Source organism: Calliphora vicina, chromosome 3 (assembly GCF_958450345.1).
Source record: "Calliphora vicina chromosome 3, idCalVici1.1, whole genome shotgun sequence".
Taxonomy (NCBI): domain Eukaryota; kingdom Metazoa; phylum Arthropoda; class Insecta; order Diptera; family Calliphoridae; genus Calliphora; species Calliphora vicina.
Window position 1 is genome coordinate 118,842,543 of NC_088782.1, and position 22,496 is coordinate 118,865,038.

General features: G+C 28.7%; 2 protein-coding genes across 3 annotated transcripts; one reads left to right on the forward strand and one right to left on the reverse strand.

Moving 5' to 3' along the window:
- Positions 1 to 1,419: 1,419 nt before the first annotated feature.
- Positions 1,420 to 5,447, reverse strand: Adk2 (Adenosine kinase 2). Of its 2 annotated transcripts, none has more exons than XM_065505384.1 (3): positions 5,188 to 5,447; positions 3,895 to 4,378; positions 1,420 to 2,468 (listed from the first exon to the last, which is right to left on the reverse strand). In XM_065505384.1, the coding sequence occupies exons 1-3, from the start codon at positions 5,199 to 5,201 to the stop codon at positions 1,932 to 1,934; spliced, it is 1,035 nt and encodes a 344-aa protein (XP_065361456.1). In that variant the 5' UTR covers positions 5,202 to 5,447; the 3' UTR covers positions 1,420 to 1,931. The 2 variants fall into 2 exon arrangements, with proteins under 2 accessions (XP_065361456.1, XP_065361457.1); XM_065505385.1 differs by lacking the exon at positions 5,188 to 5,447 and adding an exon at positions 4,442 to 4,560.
- A 1,573-nt stretch (positions 5,448 to 7,020) lies between these two features.
- RhoGDI (rho GDP-dissociation inhibitor) lies at positions 7,021 to 20,486 on the forward strand. The gene is made up of 5 exons (XM_065504648.1): positions 7,021 to 7,305; positions 13,372 to 13,635; positions 13,708 to 13,817; positions 13,893 to 14,007; positions 19,255 to 20,486. Exons 2-5 carry the CDS (start codon positions 13,446 to 13,448, stop codon positions 19,449 to 19,451), a joined length of 612 nt encoding a protein of 203 aa, XP_065360720.1. The 5' UTR covers positions 7,021 to 7,305; positions 13,372 to 13,445; the 3' UTR covers positions 19,452 to 20,486.
- The last annotated feature ends 2,010 nt before the right edge of the window (positions 20,487 to 22,496 follow it).

Consider the following 22,496-nt stretch of genomic DNA (forward strand, 5'->3'; position numbering starts at 1 on the left):
GTTCAAAATTTTTATTGGTAATTATAAAAATTTTGTTCGAAATTATGTTTGAAATTGAAAATTTCATTTTAAATCTAAAGATTTTTCTCCAAAAATTAATCAATTTGAAAATTTATATTTAAATTTTCTATACGATATATAAAATGTCTACTCAAAATTTAATATTTTAATTCGATATTGAGAATTTGTATTTGAAATTTAAAATGTCTGTAAAAAACATTTATTCGAAATTGCAAATATACTATTCGAAATTTAAAATATTCATTCGACAATTTCTATTCGAATTTGAAAATTTCCATTCGAAGTTAAATATTTCTGAGCACAATTAAAAATGGTATGTATTTTCAAATATTTCTGACCGAATTATTTTTTTTTTAATTAAATATTTTTAAAATTATATTCGAAATTAATTTTATTCGTTTTATTTCAAGAAATTCAGAATTACTATTCGAACTCGACAATTTATATTCGAAATTAAATATTTCTGAGACAATTAAAAATTTATTTTTGATGTTGACAATTTTGATTTGTAATTAGAAATTTTGTATTTGAAATTTATATTGAAAATTTCAGGCTTCAAATTTTATTTTTCTACGAAATTGAATATTGATGTTCCAAAACAAATAATATTTCTGATCGAAATTACATTTTTTTTATTAAAATTTTGTATTCGATATTAATTTCATTCGTTTCTTTCCATTATTGGTAATTTTTATTCGAAATTATAAAATTCTTTTCGAAATTGAAAATTTATATGCAAATTGTATTGAAATTTTGTGTTCCAAGACAAATATTTCTGAGAAAATTCGAAATTTCTATTCAAAATTTAAAATTTTTATTCGAAATTAATCATTTCTATTCGAAATTGAAAATTAATATGCAAATTGTATTGAAATTTTGTGTTCCAAGACAAATATTTCTGAGAAAATTCGAAATTTCTATACAAAATTTAAAATTTTTATTCGAAATTAATCATTTCTATTCGAAATTATTCGGAATTTAACATTTCTATTCGAAATTGAAAATGTTTATTCGATATTTAAAATTTCTATTCGAAATTGAAAGCTATTCGAAATTGAAAATTTCTATTCGAAATTGAAAATTTCTTTCCAAATTGAAAATTTATATTCGAAATTGAAAATTTCTATTCGAAATTTAAAATTTATATCGAAATTGAAAATTTATATACGAAATTGAAAATATTTATTCGAAATTGCAAATTTTTATTCGTAATTTTTTATTTTTGAAATTCGAAATAAAAAATTTTAGGCTGCAAATTGTAATTTCAATTTAAAATCTAAAATTTCCAATCTCAACTTATATTTGAAATTAAAAAATTTCAATGTCACCCGAAAATCCAATTTTTTTCTCGAAATTAAATTATTAATTCCGATATTAAATAAAAAACAATATCTAAAATTCTTTGTAAATCATTATTTTCTTTTATTTATTAATTAATTAATACAATTAATGTAAATACATGATTATTTTTATTTCAGCAGCTAAAATTTACAAAATATTGCTATAGTTTTTAGTTATGTTTTTTACAATAAACTTTATGAAAAGTTATTAAATGACAATTAAACAATTTTACACAATATGTGTAAAATAATAACGATTAAACACTGATTAAATATTAAACCATAAATTTGTTAACAAAATATATCAAATATGTAGAAACAAATCAGGTAAAATATTAAAAGAAAGAAAGTTAAATTAAAACAATATTAAAGAGTGAGGAGTCTGTTAGGTTGTGGTGTGTACAAAATTTTAAAAAGGGCTTAGGTTAATTTACAAATGAGTTAAAAATAGCTTAAAAACAATATATTACAACCCCAAATAGTTCGAAATCAAATACAATATAGATGTTAAGTTAAAAAAAGGCCTTGTTTTTTTTTTTTGTTTAGTTAAATTCATTTCGTTTGTACTAATTATTCCTCAAAAGCAGGTTTACCCTCAAAGGTACAACCACTGCGTTGTATGATTTGCGAGGCTGACCAGATACCGCAACGTATGCAAACATCAAAGGGTTTCTTTTGTACGTATTGTGCCAAGAAGCCGCCCACAAATGCATCACCAGCACCATTGGTATCGACCATTTGTTCACGCGACAATTCTTGTACCGGGAATTCTTCAATTTTACCATTGCGGAAGAGTAAAACGGGCAAATGACCCTGAGTTATGATAACGATACGTTCACGTTGTGTATTCTCTTTGGGTAGAGCGACTAGTTTATGACCGATTTCTTTCACATCTTTGGTGTCCCAGCCGTGTTCGTTGGCAAAAGTTTCGACCTCTTGTTCGTTGCCGAAGAGTATGTCGACGTAGGGCATGGCTGCCATCATGGGTTCCTTGAAGAATTGCGATAGGAAGGGAGCGCTCAAGTTCATCATGAACATGCGATTGTGTTTGTGGGCATGGTGAGCTACTTCCATAATACTAGGCGGGCTGACGGTGAGGAAGAATCCCTAAGGAAAAAAAATGAGGAAAAGTTAATTTTTGTTTTTAAAATTTTATTTGAAATTAAACAATTTTTTTCGAATTAAATATTTTGATTCGAAATTGAAAATTTCGAATAATATTTCGAAATTTGGTTTATTCGAAATCAAAAATTTTTTCTTTTCGAAATTGGAATTTTTCTTTTGGACGTTACAAAATTTCGAAATTCGAAAATTCTTTGACTTTTTTCGAACATAAATAATTCTTTACGATGTTGGAATTTTCTGTTCGAAAATAAAAATTTCTTTTCGAAATTGGAATTTTTCGGTTCAAAATTTAAAATTAATTTTCGAAATTGGCAATTTCTCTTCGAAAATTTTGTTCTAAAATAAAAATTTCTCTTCGAAATTGTAATTTTTTTTGAAAATTGTTTTATTTAAAAATTGTATTTTTGATATTGAAAATCTAAATTCGAAATTGAAAATGTCTATTTGAAATTGAAAATTTTTATTCGAAATTAAAAATTTATTTTCAGAATAAAAATATCCCTTCGTAATTAGAATTTTCGAGTTCGAAATTCAAAAATTCTTTTCGTAATTGAAATTTTTACTATTTAAAGTTAAAAATTCTTTTCGAAATAAAAATTAATTCACAAAATTCCATTTTTATTCGAATTAGAATACTTTGTTCAAAATAAAAATGTCTTTTCAAAATTGGAATTTTCCGTTTCAAAAATTTTTTTTGAAACTGAAAACTACTTTTCGAAATTAAAAATTTCTATTCGAAATTAAAAATTTTTATTCGAAATTGAAAATTTTTATTCAAAATAGAAAATTTTTATTCAAAATTTCTATTCGAAATTAAAAATCTATTCGAAATTGAAAATATCTATTCGAAATTAAAATTTTCTATTCGAAATTAATAATTTCTAAAAATTAGTATTAAATTTTTTTTTTCCAAATTTTCGATATTGAAATTTTATGTCGAAATTGGAATTTTTCGTTTTGAAATTTAAAATAATTTTCGAAACTAAAAACTACTTTTCGAAATTGAGTATTTTTTTTTTGAAATTTGGTAATTTCTTTTCGAAATTTCTCTTCTAAAATAAACTTTTTTTTTAAATTGGAATTTTTGTAATTTTTTTGGGAAATAATTTTTTTCGAAAATGTTTTTTTTTTTTGTATTGTTTCGAAGTTAAAATTTGATTGAAAACTTATTTTCGAAATAAATTTTAAACATTTTTACGATCGTTTTTATATTCTCAAATTTTATTTTTATTTAAAATTTCCCAACAAAAATAATTTGAAATTGAAAATTTATTTTTTTAAATTGAAAATTAAATTTTTCAAAATAGAAAATTTATTTTTTTGAAATTGACAAATTCTAAATATGTATGTATATTTTTGAAATTCAAAATTTGTACTCGAAATTAAAAAAATTGTTCTAAACACTCACCGATATATAATAATATTCCGCACTATCCAACAGCCTTTTATTCTCAGCCTTTTGCAAATGTTCAATGGTAAAATGATTAGCAGCCGCTAAGTTGGCACACAACGAACGATGGGTACCTGTAATTAAAACACCACAGGTGCCAGTGGGAACCTCTTGGGTATATTGATATTTAACATTTAAACCCTCATTGGTGGCTTTTTCCTCTAAAATCTTGGCATAATCATCATTGCCCACACAGCCAAAGAAAGTGGCCACTTTGGGTTTTTGCAAAATCCATTGGCAAACACGCAAAGAATTCTGCACCGAACCACCGGCTATAAATTCAGCTTTATACTTTTCTATTAGCTCTTTGTACAGGGGCATGTGTTTTTCCTCAGCCAAAATAGCATCGTTGGGCTTGAGGCCATACTTTTGCAGGAATTCTTCGTCGACAGTGGCGGAAATGTCCAATAGAGGATTGCCACAGCCAATAAGGATGCCTTCTCTGAAAAGATAAGAGTTTGAGGAAGTGTTTTTTTTTTAAATAATTGTTTTTAGCTTGTACTACTTTATCAACTGCATGGTGTTTTGGTGAAATAATAACTAAAATATATTTTTTGTATAATTTATGGTTTAGTTGTTTTTTCAGTTGCTGTGTTGTGTGAATAATTAGAAGATGACTTCTAATGATAACCAAAACTTATTGTGTTCTAAAAACGTTCGTGAACAAAATAAAGTGCTAATATTTATACAGCAACAATTACTAACAGAATATATTAACAAACACATTTCCTTATCTTTATTAAGTTTATAGTTGCATGATATTGCTATCGTGATGCTTTTTTGAAGGGCTGGGGGAAATTACTTAGGTCATCCTCTTTGTTAACCCTACAACTCAAACAAATTTGTAGTTTTTATGAAGCAATTGTGCTCATTTAAGTATTTTGAAGAATCAGCAGCAGGGAAAATAAAACTATGAATGAAACTAGTGCCCAGATTCATGCTCAAATATGGACACAACTGATAAGGAAAATCCTGCAGCAATGAAACCTTAATTTTCAGTTTATTTGACTTTCTAGCGAGTCAAGTTGATTTTTTCATATTTAGCATTGTTCATTTTTAAACATTGTTGAATAATGTAAAAACTGTGAACAATTTTGGTGTGTTGCTCTAGAACAAGCTAACAATTTTTTCCATTCTATAGTTACATTTACTAACCGGATGTATAACTTTCTCATGTTTACCATTCTCTAATCTTTTATAACTTTATCTATTTGTTGATACAATTAAATTTCTTATTAATATTAAACTTACTTTAAATTTTCCATTATGTAAATATTTCTTTTTTTTTTTAACAAAATGTGCTACACGTTTGCGCTTCTTGCTTTTTTTTCCCAAACTATTGTTGTAGTCCTCAACTGACAGCCGCCTAATGACTAATATTTTTGAGCGTATTGTAGCAAAACGTGTTTTAAGAGGTTTTTATTAATGATACTTTAACTGTTTGACTAGTTTAATTGCATTATTTTTTATAGAATATTAATAAAAACTAAAAAGAAATATGTACACACACAATCGAGCAAACAAAATATGCTTCTTCTTCTGCCCGAGAAAAATGTATCGAACAGCTGTTTTTTTTATCAAAGGAGCACGTTGTTTTCGTTAAGAAAACAACAACAACATTGATGTAAATTGTTGTGCACAACAACAAACTTTTGTTTACTGATAAGAGATGCCAGATGTTGTCATATAGACTGCCTTAACCACACATCATATGTCAAATTTGATTGAGTCCATAAAATTTGCCATGTGTAGACAGCAATTGCCATAGGTAGCAATCCATGGCGCATTACTACGTGGAGATCCGTGGAGATCTAGGGTTGTGAGTTTATAAAATCGTGAGGGACTTCGCAGTTTACACGAAAAATAGGTAGGGACTTCGCAGTTTACCTAATTAAGACTAGGGACCGGCGAGGTTTCCCAGTAGCTCGGGCATGTAAATATCAAACAAAATGATAAATTTAAATTTTTTTTTTTAAATTTCAATTTTTTTGGGGTTTTTTAATTTTTTTTTAATAATTAGCTTAAATAGCAACCGAGCCGAAAGAATTCCGGAGATATTAATGTATGAATAGTGTATGTAAGTTATTTGGGGGCTTCGGAAAGTTGATTTCAACAGACAGACGGACATGGCTTAATCGACTCCGCTATCTATAAGGATCCAGAATATATATATGTTCTTTACAGGGTCGGAAAATTATATTATAGGCAAAAAAATACCAAGCAAACATTATCAACATAGCCCCATTTTGTCAATCTCAGAAGTGAGTACATATACACCAGGGAATTTTTTAAGATCATAAAAATCATTATATTCCGACTTAAATCTCTTTTTTTTTAGTACCGAATCTATTATTCAACTCAATCTCTAACAAATAGAAACTTTTAAATTTGAATCGATGGATAGATTTTAGGATTTTCTATTTTTGTTGTTTTATGAGGCTCACTGTACGAGAGACTTTCAGTGGGTCTACAACTGGCATGAAATGCTTAACATTAACACTAACATGATGTTAGTGTTAGGTATAGACCCATCAGTTTAGCGTTTTTTTCAATGTTTTAACACGGCTTTTATAACATCATGTTTTAACAGCATTTTATGTCTGTTGTAGACGGGGTGTTAGGATTAAGATTTTAGCTTAATATACAATTGAAGCTATTAGTAGCTTTTGTTTTAGCTAATTTTCCTTCCTCCAAATGATTAAGCGATTTTGTTTTAATGTTCAATTAAGTATGGCAGCTTTAAATCTATTACAAAAGTTTATACTACACTTTGTTACAACTCTGCATGTCAGTTCACCATTTGTCAGTGTTGCCCATTTTGCATGTTTTCCCCTTAAAGCTATTTACTATTTTAAAATACATTTTATTAAGAATTACATAGCAAATACTAGATTAATTTATATATCATGATGATTTTAATGATTTCATTATATTTAAAAACAATTTTATAGCTTAATTTTTTTAAAAAAATTAACATTTCTATAACTTTTTGTTAAGAGATATGAGTTGATTTTTTTGGGCCTTAGTGAGGGCAACTCTGGTAATAAGAAGAACAAGCAGATTTTTCTTCATCACCTTTTTTGTTTCGCGACATTTGTTCAAAAAAACTTTATTCCTCCACACATACACAAGAAGCGGTTTAATTTTATTTCTTATTAAAATTTATTTGCTATTAGAAAAACAATTTCCAACTCTTTAAAGTTTCAAATTAATAATAAAAATTTATAATTTTTGTTTGCTGTGACCACAAAAAAAGAAGTGAGTGAAACAATATAACAAAAGACAAACAACAATTAAAATAGAAAAAGAGAAAAACTGCAACAAATTTCAAAAGAATTTTTTATTTTAAAATTACACAAGTAGAAAAAAGTGAGTACACAAAAACCAGCTATAAAAACTAAATAAGAAAAAAAAGTATTAAAAAAGAAAAATAATTTTTAGAATTGTAGAATTTTATGTCTAGAAAATGGCTGAGGTTTTTTGTAGTGAGTGTTGTGTGGGAAAAAAGGGTGGGGACCCCATTACATATGTCTTGCTGATTTATTTTTATTGTTTTAAGAAAATTATCCACGATAGGAGCTTATGCTTTAGCTTAATATCCATCCAACCATTGTTTTATAGTTATAAATGAATTTGGTGGCTTAAGGTTTAATGACTGCTACAAGGAGACAGACAGTAGTAGTAGGTGTATAGATTGTGGCTTTGTCTTGTTACTACTGCTGCTACTGTTTATGGCTAACAATTATTTTCCATTTCGTTGAACAATTTGCATCTGCCTTAACCATATTGTTGTACAGACAATAAAGTCATCATCGATTCCCAAGTTAAATTTAAAATTTTAATCACACATAATTTGATTACGTGCGTTTGTCAGATTGTTGACTCGTGTGTATAAAAAAAAAGTATTTCTGAGTGTGTTTGTCTTTTCCTTGTGTTTCTCCACCCTTGGGGTTGTATGCTGGAGAATATTGAGCAGTCAGTCAGTCAGCTAGTCAATCATCTCCTTTGTCTGCTAAAATTTTTCCCTACCCACATTTGTTTTTTTCTGCTTATATTTTTTTGCAATTTTCTTTTTAATTTACTCTATAACCGGTTTTGCTTTTTCTTAGAGGGCTTTTTTTTAATATTTATTAAAAATTCATTCATTTTATTTTTGTTTTAACCGTTTTTCTCCTCTCCCCCTTAGTCCTGCTCTCATTATCATTATTTTATCATTTTAATTAATATTTTTGGCTTTTTTTCTCTTTTATTTTCGTATTTACCGGTGCTTTTTGCTTTTGTTGTTTTTGTTTCTTGTATTACTTTCATTAGTGATTCATACTTTTTTTTCGTGTGGTATTTTCTTGAGTGTTTTGTTTGTGTTTCTCAAATTTCAAAATTTGGCAACTCTAGTTGTAGTTGTCATTCATTAAATAGTTGTTGTTGTTTTTGCTACTTTTGCTACTTTTTCTTATTATTCTGTTTGCGTATTTATTTCACCAAAACAAAATTAAAAAACAAAAAAATTTTTTAAAATTAAAAAAACAAAATTTTTCTTTTAAGATTTAAAAACCAAAAAATTTTTTAAAATTAAAAAAAATTTTAAATTAAAAAAAATTTTAAATAATTAGAATATTTTTTTTTTTCAAAAAATGAAAAAATAACTTTTTTTTACCTAAAAATATTTAAAATTTGTATTTTGAAATATAATTTGGTGAAGGGTATATAAGAATCGGCACAGCCGAATATAGCTCTCTTACTTGTTTACATTCCTTTTTTGCAAGTTATTAGTGTGAATTTTTTTTAGATTTTCTTTTGTTTATCAGGTCAAGTGCAGCTTAAATGGGGGGTCTGTTTAGTTTTGTTGCTTTCTGTTAATGTTTTTTGTGTGTTAATATTGTTATTATTATTATTCTTGTTGTGTTGTGTTTTGTTTTTGTTAAGGGTATCATTTTCACAGTTTAGTGTTAATGTTGTTGTTGTTTTTTTTAGTCAAGTGTAAAAAATGTGAAAAAGTGGGAGGGGAGGGCAGATAAAACAAGTTATTTGTTAATGAGGTGTAAGAAAGTGAAAAATAAGAAAGAATTTTTAATTGTTATTAAAATATTAATTAAAAAGATAAAAAGGAAATTTAAATAAAGCTAAAGAAGAGTAAATAACAAAATGATTTTAATTTAAATTGAGAAAAAAAAAATGGCAACGAAGTATTTTTTTGAGGTTAAATTAAATAATCTTTGAAAATTATTAAAAAAAAGTTATTAATAGATACAACTGAGTTAAATTATTTGTATTTTCCTTATGAGAAATACTTTTTAATACAAATTTTAAGATTTTTTTGTATTAATAAGACACAAACTTGAGACTGGAAAATTTCTCAAACCAAGCAGACTTTTGGTTATGAAGGTGCTTTCAAAATGGTCTAAAATCTTCTATATTACTTCTAAAGATTGAAGATTTTAGATATTTGCAAGCATATTTATAAACTTCATCTAAGGTTAGAAGATTTTTAGACAATTTGAAAGCATTTTCATAATCAAGCCAGTCTACTGGTTTGAGAATAGTTTTTGTTGACAGCTTTGAACGACATTCATAGATCAATGTCGTTCAAATCACCATCAATTTCGCGGTAGCAGAATACCGTATGAATGTGGTACTTGGAGGTCGCCCATCACCGATAGCAGACGCCGAAAAAGTTCGACCGCGTAAAACAAGAGTCGTTCTGGCACAACTAAGATCATGATGGAGCAACAGGCTTAATGCCTTCTGGTTCCGCATAGACCGTGCCGTCCTCAACTTATGCCCAGCATGTGGTCAGGGTCCCCATGATACTACTCTCCACATTTTCAACTGTCTAGCCAGCCCTACTTCACTACGTCCAGTTGATTTATGGACCCACCCAGCAGAAGTAGTACAATTCCTTGGACTTGATCTTGCAGAACCCCCAGATTAAATATTGTAAAATTGTTGAAGCTGCTACAACAACTGGTTTGAGAAATTTTCCAGTGTCTCGAATTTATTAAATTTTCAAAATTTGTTTGTATTTTCCTATTAGTTTAACTTCTTTATATATATGTGGCCTTAGTTGTCAAGAGTTTTAAAATAAAAAAAAAATGCAATCATCACATCTAAAAATGGTAAAAACCACAATAATTGTAAAAATAAAACAGAAAAAACACTTTACACATGATAAAGCTTTAACAAATAGATGTTGGTCTATAAAATTTTATCGTTACAATAAGATTTTATGAGAAATTACTAACAATTTTCTTATAAATTGGGTTTTTTTTTTGATGTTGAAATAAACTTGAGAAGAAACAAAAACAAAACAATTAAAAATAATAAACAAAACTCTTGAAAAATAGGATTTTGGAAAGAAAATTTCGTTTTATAAACCTTTGATTAATTTAAAAACTATTTATGAATTTTAATGACTTTTTTTCTAAAAACAATTTCAATTTTAAACATTTTTCAATCTATTTTAAATTCCTCCACCTTAAACTAACTATAAATAAAACTCTCGCCACCCTTACACGTTTTATGGTCCTTTTCCTAGAAAACAAAAACCTTTAGAGGAGGAGGGGAGGAGGTAGATTAAGTATGTATAGCAAATCCATCAAAACTTGTTAAGTGTGACGATGATGATGATGATGATGACTTATCTATAGCATGTCGTAAATTTTGTAGGTGAAAATTATGAACCACAAACACATTTTTCTTCAAATACCATACTCACAGGCCACAAATGTACATAAAATATGGCCGTTTGTTTTTTTTGTTTTGTTCTGTTCTCGTAATAATACAAAATAGGCGTAACAAAATAATACTACCTCTGCCTTAAACATTCAGCATATAATCGATATTTCACATATGAATATTTAAAACCAGGAAAGAACCACAGCAACACCACAAAATTATAATAAATAACAAAACAAAAAAAAAATTATTCATATCAACTGATAAACACAACAAAATATTTATTAAATTGGTATTTTTTTTTTCGTTTTTTTATTATTGTTTCTTTAAATCATTGATAAGCGCCATAGTCTAAAGTAATTGTTTTTTTTTTGTTATAGCAAAGAAATAAAGTATAATAATTAACAAAAAACAGCAAAAGAAACTAAAAAAAAATTTCAATAATTGTAAAATAAAAGACAATTTTCACACTTTAACAGCAAACATTTTTTGTATAGAAACTATTTTAACTGTTCTAGAGTTAAATTTTTTTCTGTTAACTCCTCTATAGACATTTTTTTAAATTCGTTTTTAACTCTTCAAGCGTTAAATTTTTCTAGGGAAAATTTTTAAAATCTTCAAGATTTAAATATTTTTAACTCTTCAAATTTTCTATAAAAAATTTTTTTAATTCTTCAGGATTAATTTTTTTTTTTTAAATTATTTGAACTCTAAGTGTTAAATTTGTCTATAATCTTGTCTCTAGTTTTGTCTCTAGTCTTATCTCTAGTGTCTTCTCTAGTATTTTCTCTAGTCTTGCCTCTAGTCTAGCCTCCAGTCTTGTCTCTAGTCTTGTCTAGTCTTATCTAAAGTCTTATTTCTAGTCTCTTTATAAAGACAAGAGTCTTGTCTCTAGTCTTGTCTCTAGTTTTGTCGCTAGTGTTGTCTCTAGTCATGTCTCTAGTCTTGTCTCTAGTCTTGTATCTAGTCTTGTCTCTAGGCATGTCTAAAGTCTTGTCTCTAGCCTTGTCTCAAGTCTTGTCTCTAGTCTTTTCTCTAGTCTTTTCTCTAGTCTTGTCTCTAGCCTTGTCTCAAGTCTTGTCTCTAGTCTTTGTCTCTAGTCTTTTCTCTAGTCTTGTCTCTAGTCTTATCTCTAGTCTTCTCCAGTCTTGTCTCTAGTCTTGTCTCTAGTCTTCTCCAGTCTTCTCCAGTCTTGTCTATAGTCTTCTCCAGTCTTGTCTATAGTCTTGTCTCTAGTCTTGTCTCTAGTCTTGTCTCCAGTCTTTTCTCTAGTCTTGTCTCTAGTCTTGTCTCTAGTCTTGTCTATGTCTTTTCTCTAGTCTTGTCTCTAGTCTTGTCTCTAGTCTTTTCTCTAGTCTTGTCTCCAGTCTTTTCTCTAGTCTTGTCTATGTCTTTTCTCTAGTCTTGTCTCTAGTCTTGTCTCTAGTCTTTTCTCTAGTCTTGTCTCTAGTCTTTTCTCTAGTCTTGTCTCTAGTCTTTTCCAGTCTTGTCTATAGTCTTGTCTCTAGTATTATCTCTAGTCTTGTCTCTAGTCTAGTCTCTAGTCTTGTCTCTAGTCTTGTCTCTAGTCTTGTCTCTAGTTTTTTCTCTAGTCTTGTCTCTAGTCTTTTCCAGTCTTGTCTATAGTCTTGTCTCTAGTATTATCTCTAGTCTTGTCTCTAGTCTAGTCTCTAGTCTTGTCTCTAGTCTTTTCTCTAGTCTTGTCTCTAGTTTTTTCTCTAGTCTTGTCTCTAGTATTATCTCTAGTCTTGTCTCTAGTCTAGTCTCTAGTCTTGTCTCTAGTCTTGTCTCTAGTCTTGTCTCTAGTCTTTTCTAGTCTTTTCTCTAGTATTTTCTCTAGTCTTATCTCTAGTCTTGCCTCCAGTCTTTTCTCTAGTCTTGTCTCTAGTCTTGTCTCTAGTCTTGTCTCTAGTCTTTTCTCTTGTTTTGTCTCTAGTCTTTTCTCTAGTGTCTTCTCTAGTATTTTCTCTAGTCTTGCCTCTAGTCTTATTTCTAGTCACTTTGTAGAGACAAGAGTCTTGTCTCTAGTGTTGTCTCTAGTCATGTCTCTAGTCTTCTATCTAGTCTTGTCTCTAGTCTTTTTTCTAGTCTTGTCTCCAGTCTTGTCTCTAGTATTGTCTCTAGTCTTGTCTCTAGTCTTTTCTCTTGTTTTATCTCTAGTCTTTTCTCTAGTGTCTTCTCTAGTATTTTCTGTAGTCTTGCCTCTATTCTTGCCTCTATTCTTGCCTCTATTCTTGCCTCTAGTCTTGCCTTTAGTCTTGCCTCCAGTCTTGTCTCTAGTCTTGTCTAGTCTTATCTAAAGTCTTATTTCTAGTCACTTTATAGAGACAAGAGTCTTGTCTCTAGTGTTGTCTCTAGTGTTGTCTCTAGTCATGTCTCTAGTCTTCTATCTAGTCTTGTCTCTAGTATTTTATCTAGTCTTTCCTCTAGTATTTTCTCTAGTCTTATCTCAAGTATTTTCTCTAGTCTTGTCTCTAGTCTTGTCCCTAGTCTTGTCTCTAATCTTTTCTCTAGTCTTGTATCTAGTGTCTCAAGTCATTTCTCCAGTCTTGTATCCATCCTTGTCTATAGTCTTGTCTATGATCTTATATCTAGTCTTTTCTATAGTCTTGTCTCATTAAAAATTTAATTTAAGAATATTTTTTTAGCTCTTCAGGAGTTAAATTTTTCTCTAAGAAATTTTTTTTTTAACTCTTCAAGATTTAAATTTCTGTTTTATTTTGAGTGAATTGTGATTTAATTTTCTATTAATTTCTCTTTCAGGCTGCTTATTCTTCTCCACATCTAAATTTACTTTTTAACTATATTGTCTCCATTAACACATCAAAAGAAAAAACATGTCTGCCGATGCTGTAGCTGCAAAAAATGAGGTGGAGCATCATGAAGAGGATGTACATGATGCCAACTATCAGCCACCACCAGAAAAAACAATCGAAGAAATAATGGCAGCCGATCAAGAAGATGAAAGTTTAAGACGTTACAAGGAAACTTTATTGGGTGAAGCACAAGCAGAGAAAATTATTGTTGGTAAGAATAAATAAATAAATATATTTTGTTGGCTTAAATATTGTAATTACGAATTGGTTTTTATTTAATTAGAACCCAATGATCCCCGTAAAGTGATTGTTAAGAAATTAGCATTGGTTGTGGAAGGACGTACTGATATGGAATTAGATTTAACCGGTGATCTAAGTCAGCTTAAAAAGCAAGTATGTACTATAAACATTTATATAGAACTCAATAAGTTTGTTTATATTTATAATATTTATTTGATTTTATTAAAGGTTTTTGTTATTAAAGAAGGCGTACAGTATAAAGTGCGCATTGATTTTATTGTTCAAAGAGAAATTGTGCACGGCCTTAAATACGTACAAAAGACTTATCGTTTAGGTGTCCCTGGTAAGTACTTAAACAATTTAGTTTCTAGTTTTTCGTACTTTTTCCTTTTCATTTCATTTCATTTTATGCTTAATAACACCCCAACATTTGCTAAATATGTTGTAAATATTGCTAGCTGACTGCTAATTACTTTTATGTTTTCTTTATTTTGCCAGAATATTCTTTTTGCTCAGGGTATTTTAGTTTAAGTTGGCTTTTATTTAACAATTTTTTATTTATAACCTTTAGTTATTTTCGATTTTATTCAGTTTATTACCACAAGTCTTCTAGCATACAACACTGCATTTTCAATATTTAGTTGCATTTTATAAAATATCATTTTTGCAAACATGTTCACCGAATCAACTTCATCGAATATATTTTGTGGCATGTTTGGTGTTACCTATATTTTATTAATCACCCTTGTTATAACCGTCTTAATATTGTGTTGATTTAATAACGAAAACTAATGTACAAAAATAATACTTTTCTTTTTTATATTCTTTGGTGTTTTTGTTTATTTTATTGTCTGTCTTTCTAACAACGATTTTATTTGAAAATTAATTTATTATTTAACTCAATGTTTGTGTATGTGTCTAAATAAATATGTGTGTGTGTTCTTAACAAAATCTACTAACAACTTAAAGAAATAGCTGGTAAGATATTTCAAAAAAATTATTAAAAAAAAAAAAATAAAAAAAAATTAAAAAAGGAGTAAGGTAATGTAAACTTGAAAAATAAAGTTTAAAATTTGTGTAAATCTTTAAAGAAGCTAAATTTTGAACTCTTCAGGAGCTATAGACATGACTATGGACAAGACTTGAGACAAGACTATAGATCTGTGTATAGACAAGACTAGAGACAAGACTAGATAATAGACTAGAGGCAAAACTAGAGACAAGACTAGAGAATATACTAGAGACAAGACTAGAGACAAGGCTAGATACAAGACTAGATACAAGACTAGAGACAAGACTAGAGACAAGACTAGAGACAAGACTAGAGACAAGACTAGAGACAAGACTAGAGACAAGACTAGAGACAAGACTAGAGACAAGACTAGAGACAAGACTAGAGACAAGACTAGAGACAAGACTAGAGACAAGACTAGAGACAAGACTAGAGACAAGACTAGAGACAAGACTAGAGACAAGATTAGAGACAAGACTAGAGACAAGGCTAGAGACAAGACTAGAGACAAGACTAGAGACAAGACTAGAGACAAGACTAGAGACAAGACTAGAGACAAGACTAGAGACAAGACTAGAGACAAGACTAGAGACAAGACTAGAGAAAAGACTAGAAACAAGACTAGAGACAAGACTAGAGACAAGACTAGAGAAAAGACTTGAGACAAGACTTGAGACAAGACTAGAAACAAGACTAGAGAAAAGACTAGAGAATAGACTAGAGAAAAGACTAGATACAAGACTAGAGACAAGACTAGAGAATATACTAGAGACAAGACTAGAGACAAGACTAGAGACAAGACTAGAGACAAGGCTAGAGACAAGACTAGAGACAAGACTAGAGACAAGACTAGAGACAAGACTGTAGACAAGACTAGAGAAAAGACTAGAGACAAGACTAGAGACAAGACTAGAGACAAGACTAGAGACAAGACTGTAGACAAGACTAGAGAAAAGACTAGAGACAAGACTAGAGACAAGACTAGAGACAAGACTAGATACAAGACTAGAGACAAGACTAGAGACAAGACTAGAGAAAAGACTAGAGACAAGACTAGAGACAAGACTAGAGACAAGACTAGAGACAAGACTAGAGACAAGACTTGGGACAAGACTAGAGACAAGACTAGAGACAAGACTAGAGACAAGACTAGAGAAAAGACTTGAGACAAGACTTGAGACAAGACTAGAGACAAGACTAGAAACAAGACTAGATACAAGACTAGAGACAAGACTAGAGACAAGACTTGAGACAAGACTAGAGACAAGACTAGAGACAAGACTAGAGACAAGACTAGAGACAAGACTAGAGACAAGACTAGAGACAAGACTTGGGACAAGACTAGAGACAAGACTAGAGACAAGACTAGAGACAAGACTAGAGAAAAGACTTGAGACAAGACTTGAGACAAGACTAGAGACAAGACTAGAAACAAGACTAGAGAAAAGACTAGAGAATAGACTAGAGAAAAGACTAGAGACAAGACTAGAGATAAAACTAGAGAATATACTAGAGACAAGACTAGAGACAAGACTAGAGACAAGACTAGAGACAAGACTAGAAACAAGACTAGAGACAAGACTAGAGACAAGACTAGAGACAAGACTAGAGACAAGACTAGAGACAAGACTAGAGACAAGACTAGAGACAAGACTAGAGACAAGATTAGAGACAAGACTAGAGACAAGGCTAGAGACAAGACTAGAGACAAGACTAGAGACAAGACTAGAGACAAGACTAGAGACAAGACTAGAGACAAGACTAGAGACAAGGCTAGAGACAAGACTAGAGACAAGACTAGAGACAAGACTAGAGAATAGACTAGAGACAAGGCTAGAGACAAGACTAGAGACAAGACTAGAGACAAGACTAGAGACAAGACTAGAGACAAGACTAGAGACAAGGCTAGAGACAAGGCTAGAGACAAGACTAGAGACAAGACTAGAGACAAGACTAGAGAATAGACTAGAGACAAGGCTAGAGACAAGACTAGAGACAAGACTAGAGACAAGACTAGAGACAAGACTAGAGACAAGACTAGAGACAAGATTAGATACAAGACTAGTGACAAGACTAGAGACAAGACTAGAGACAAGACTAGAGACAAGACTAGAGACAAGACTAGAGACAAGACTAGAGACAAGACTAGAGACAAGACTAGAGACAAGGCTAGATACAAGACTAGAGACAAGACTAGAGACAAGACTAGAGACAAGGCTAGAGACAAGACTAGAGACAAGACTAGAGACAAGACTAGAGACAAGACTAGAGACAAGACTAGAGACAAGACTAGAGACAAGGCTAGAGACAAGACTAGAGACAAGACTAGAGACAAGACTAGAGACAAGACTAGAGACAAGACTAGAGACAAGACTAGAGACAAGGCTAGAGACAAGACTAGAGACAAGACTAGAGACAAGACTAGAGACAAGACTAGAGACAAGACTAGAGACAAGACTAGAGACAAGGCTAGAGACAAGACTAGAGACAAGACTAGAGACAAGACTAGAGACAAGACTAGAGACAAGGCTAGAGACAAGACTAGAGACAAGACTAGAGACAAGACTAGAGACAAGACTAGAGACAAGACTAGAGACAAGGCTAGAGACAAGACTAGAGACAAGACTAGAGAATAGACTAGAGACAAGGCTAGAGACAAGGCTAGAGACAAGGCTAGATACAAGACCAGAGACAAGACTAGAGACAAGACTAGAGACAAGGCTAGAGACAAGACTAGAGACAAGACTAGAGACAAGACTAGAGACAAGACTAGAGACAAGGCTAGAGACAAGACTAGAGACAAGACTAGAGACAAGACTAGAGACAAGACTAGAGACAAGACTAGAGACAAGACTAGAGACAAGATTAGAGACAAGACTAGAGACAAGGCTAGAGACAAGGCTAGAGACAAGACTAGAGACAAGACTGGAGACAAGACTAGAGACAAGACTAGAGAATAGACTAGAGACAAGGCTAGAGACAAGACTAGAGACAAGACTAGAGACAAGACTAGAGACAAGACTAGATGAATCTAAAGGTAAAACTATAGACATGAATATAAACGAGACTCTGAAAGAGTTAACAAATGTTGTATAGAACAATTTAATTTAACTCTTGAAGAGTTGAAAAAAAAATTTTAAAAAATGTTTTACTCTTGAAGAGTTTTTCTATAGAAAAAATTGAACTCTGGAAGAGTTAAAAAAAATGTAAAGAAAAATGAATTTTTGGAAAAGTTAAAAAATGTTACATAGACAAATTTAACTTTGCAAGAGTTTAAAAAAATTTCTATAGAAAAAAAGTTAAAAAATTCTCTCTCTAGAAAAAAATAATTTAACTCTTGATAAAAATATTTAATTCGGGAGTTTAAAAATTCTTAAGAAAAAATTTAACTCTGTAAGAGAAAAATATAACTTTGAAGATTTAGAAAAAATTTAAATCTTGAAGAGTTAAAAAATTCTCTCTCTTCAAAAAAGTTAAAAAAAAATTTTCTGAAAAAAAAATTTAACTCTGGAAGAGAAAAAAAAATTTAACTCAGGAGTTCAAAAAATTCTTAAGAAAAAATTTAACTCTTGAAGAGAAAAAAAAAAATTTAACTCTGTAAGAAATAAATTTAACTCTTGAAGATTTAGAAAAAATTCTCAGGAAAAATGTAAATCTTGAAGAGTTAAAAAATTCTTTCTCTAGAAAAAAGTTTAACTCTTGAGAGTAAAAAAATTTAATTCGGGAGTTTAAAAATTCTTAAGAAAAAATTTAACTCTGTAAGAGAAAAATATAACTCTTGAAGATTTAGAAAAAATTCTCAAGAAAAATTTAAATCTGGAAGAGTTAAAAAATTCTCTCTAGAAAAAAGTTTAACTCTTGAGAGTAAAAAAATTTAATTCGGGAGTTTAAAAATTCTTAAGAAAAAATTTAACTCTGTAAGAGAAAAATATAACTCTTGAAGATTTAGAAAAAATTTTCAAGAAAAATTTAAATCTTGAAGAGTTAAAAAATTCTCTGTCTTGAAAAAAGTTAAAAAAAATTTTCTGAAAAAAAATTTAACTCTGGAAGAGAAGAAAAAATTTAACTCAGGAGTTCAAAAAATTTAACTCTGTAAGAGAAAAATATAACTCTTGAAGACTTAGAAAAAATTTTAAATGAAAATGTAAATCTTGAAGAGTTAAAAAATTCTCTCTCTAGAAAAAAATATAACTCTTGCAGAGTTAAAAAAAAAATTTTTCTAAAAAAAAAAATTTAACTCAGGAGTTAAAAAAACTCTTGAAGATTTAGAAAAAATTCTCAAAAAAATGTAAATCTTGAAGAGTTAAAAAATTTTCTGTCTAGAAAAAAGTTTATCTCTTGCAGAGTTAAAAATTTTTTTTCTGAAAAAAAAATTTAACTCTTCAAGAGAAAAAAAATTTAACTCAGGAGTTTAAAAATTTAACTCTGTAAGAAATAAATTTAACTCTTGAAGAATTTAAATCTTGAAGAGCTAAAAAGAAATTCTTAAAAGTTTCATCATTACCTTTTTCTTTTCTATTGTTTTATTTAAAATTTGAATATTTTGTTTAAATTATTTGTATTTTTCCGTTTTCGTAGTTGATAAAATGACACATATGGTGGGCTCTTATCCCCCCAAAAAGGAAATCCAGTGCTATATCACACCCAATGAGGAGGCACCTTCTGGTCTAATGGCACGCGGTACTTATTCGGTGGCATCGCTCTTCACCGATGACGATAAACACATTCACCTTAAGTGGGATTGGACATTTGAAATAAAAAAGGATTGGGAATAAGTTAGACAGCAACAACAGCAACAACAACACAACCATCAACACTAAAAAAAAATGCAACATAAACAACAAACATATTAACACAACAATTAAAATTCAAAGAAATCAAAAGAACAAAATCAAATTGCAAAATTTATTAACCCAAAAAAAAATTGAGTAAACTTAAGTCTTTAAAGTACCAAATTGTAATCTAAATTTGATTTTTGAAAAATCCCTTAACCCAAAAGAAAACTGAACAAAAAGTGCTGAAATTTATTTGATAAAAAAATATTTAACAAAATAAATTCTAAATATTGCTGAAACTAAAGCAATATTTAAGTTAATAAAATCTAGTTTCTCAAACAAGTATTTCGTAAAAAATTATAAAAAAAATAAAAACAAAAAAATATGTATTAAATTTTGTATTAAAATGAAACATTTAAATTTTTTTTTAAATTTTTTCATTTCTTAAATTTTTGAGTTTGCCAAAAAAACAAGTGCTATATATATTTATATTTAAAACAAGATTTCCATTTAATGTTTCTTTCTATATTAAATATTTTTGTATTATTATTATTTTTATTATTTTTTACAATTTCTCGTAACATGTTGTACAGTTTTGTTTGTGCTCTGCCAAAAATAATTCAATGTTTCTGAATGTTTTTCCTTACTTTTTTGGCTTCCTTCTTTTTTTATGTATTTCTGTTACCATTTGTATTTGTATTGTTTTCTTTTCTAGTTTTCCTTAAAAAAAGTAAGATTTTCATAAAAAAAAACATTTTGTGTTAATGAAAAATTACTTTAATAAAGCCAGTTTATAATTGTAATTTCTTCCAAAACTAATCATTATAATAAAAACAAAACAACAAATATTTTTGATAAAAAAAAACATTTATTTTATTTCTTTTCTTACAAAAGATCGACTAACATTGCCTTTAACAAACAAATAAGAAACAAAAATGTGAACAAATAATATGTATTATTGTAAGAAAATGTGTTTCATAAAATAATTGAGTGTGTCATAAATAAAATCCATCAAAAAAACCTACAAAAAAAAAACGCATTAATATACTCATTAAATAACAATTAGAAAAGCAAAAAATCATCAGTTAACTCTTAAAGAGTTGAAAATAATGTATAGAAAATTTCATTCCCTAAGAGAAATAAAAATTTTCTTGAGAAAAATTTCACTCTCAAAGTTAAAATAAAAATTAAAAATTTTATAGAGAAAATTTCCTCCTTCTCATTTAGAGTTAAACATGTTCACTTCCATGAATTAAATTCTTAAGAAATTGTTTTAACTCTTAAGAGTCAAATGAAGAAAATTCACTCGCAAAAGTCCTAGAGAAAATTTCACTCCCAAGGAGTTAAAAAATTTTCTAGAGAAAATTTCCCTTACAAAAATAATTAAAAATTTTCTAGAGAAAATTTCCCTTATAAAAAGTGAACATCATCAAGGGTTAGATTTTTTTAACTCTTCAAGAGTTTTATTTTTCTTTAGACCATTTTTTAACTCTTAAGAGTGAAATGAAGAAAATTTCACTCGCAAAACTCCTAGAGAAAATTTCACTCCCAAAGAGTTAAAAAATTTTCTAGAGAAAATTTTCCTTACAAAAATAATTAAAAATTTTCTAGAGAAAATTTCCCTTATAAAAAGTGAACATCATCAAGGGTTAAATTTTTTTAACTCTTCAAGAGTTTTATTTTTCTTTAGACCATTTTTTAACTCTAAGAGTCAAATGAAGAAAATTTCACTCGCAAAAGTCCTAGAGAAAATTTCACTCCCAAAGAGTTAAACAAATTTTATGGTTTAATCTCACTCCCAAAAAATATTAAAAAATTTTCTAGAGAAAATTTACCTTACAAAAAGTGAACATCATCAAGGGTTAAATTTTTTTTAACTCTTCAAGATTTTTATTTTTTTTAGACCATTTTTTAATTCTAATAGTGATATGAAGAACATTTCACTCGCAAAGAGTTAAAAAATTTCTACAGAAAATGTCCCTCCCAAAGAGTTAAACAATTTTGATGGTTTAATTTCACTCCCAAAAAATATTAAAAAATTTTCTAGAGAAAATTTCAATTTCAAAAAGAGAACATGTTCCCATGAGTTAAAATTGTTCAAGAGTTAAATTCTACTTAATCAGCCCAATTATGAATAAAAATTCCCCGGGAGATTTTTCGCGGGAAAAGGGAAAAAAACTCCCGTGCAATTTTTTATTCATAATTGGGCTGAATAATTTTTTTTTAACTCCTCAAGAGTTTTATTTTTCCTTAGGCAATTTTTTAACTCTTCAAGAGTTTTATTTTTCCTTAGGCAATTTTTTAACTCTTCAAGAGTTTTATTTGTCCTTTTTTAACTCTTCAAGAGTTTTATTTTTCCTTAGGCAATTTTTTAACTCTAAGAGTGATATAGAAAATTTCCCTCCCAAAGAGTTAAAAAAGTTCTAGAGAAAATTTCCCTCCCAAAAAGATTAAAAAAATTTCTAGAGAAATTGTTCCCATGAGTTAAATTCTTCTTAAGATTTTCTTTTACATCTTCCAGAGTTTTATTTTTCTTTAGACCATTTTTTAACTCTTAAGAGTGAAATAAAGAAAATTTTTGTAATTTTTGTTCAAGAGTTTTATTTTTCTTTAAAATTTTTTTTAGGAAAGAGTTAAATTTTTTAATTTAAATTTTTCAATTCTTTAGGAGTGAAATTTTTCTTAAAAAAAATTCGTTTGATTCTTTAAGAGTTAAATTTTTCTTTTCCTGAGACTTAAATTTTTTACTCTTCAAGAGAAATTTTTTAAAACTTCAAGAGTTAAAATTTTTCTAGAAAAAATATTTTAAATCTTCAAGAGTTATATTTTTTTTATATAATTTTTCTGCATAAGAATTTTTTAACTTCTCAAGAGTAAAATTTATCATGAGAAATTTTTTTACTCGTGAGTTAAATTTTTTTTATTTCAACAAGAGTTACATTTTTCTTGATAAATTTTTTTATTCTTCAGGAGTTTTATTTTTACATCATCAAGAGTTTTATTTTTCTTGAGAAAATTTTTTACTCATCTAGAGTTAAATTTTAC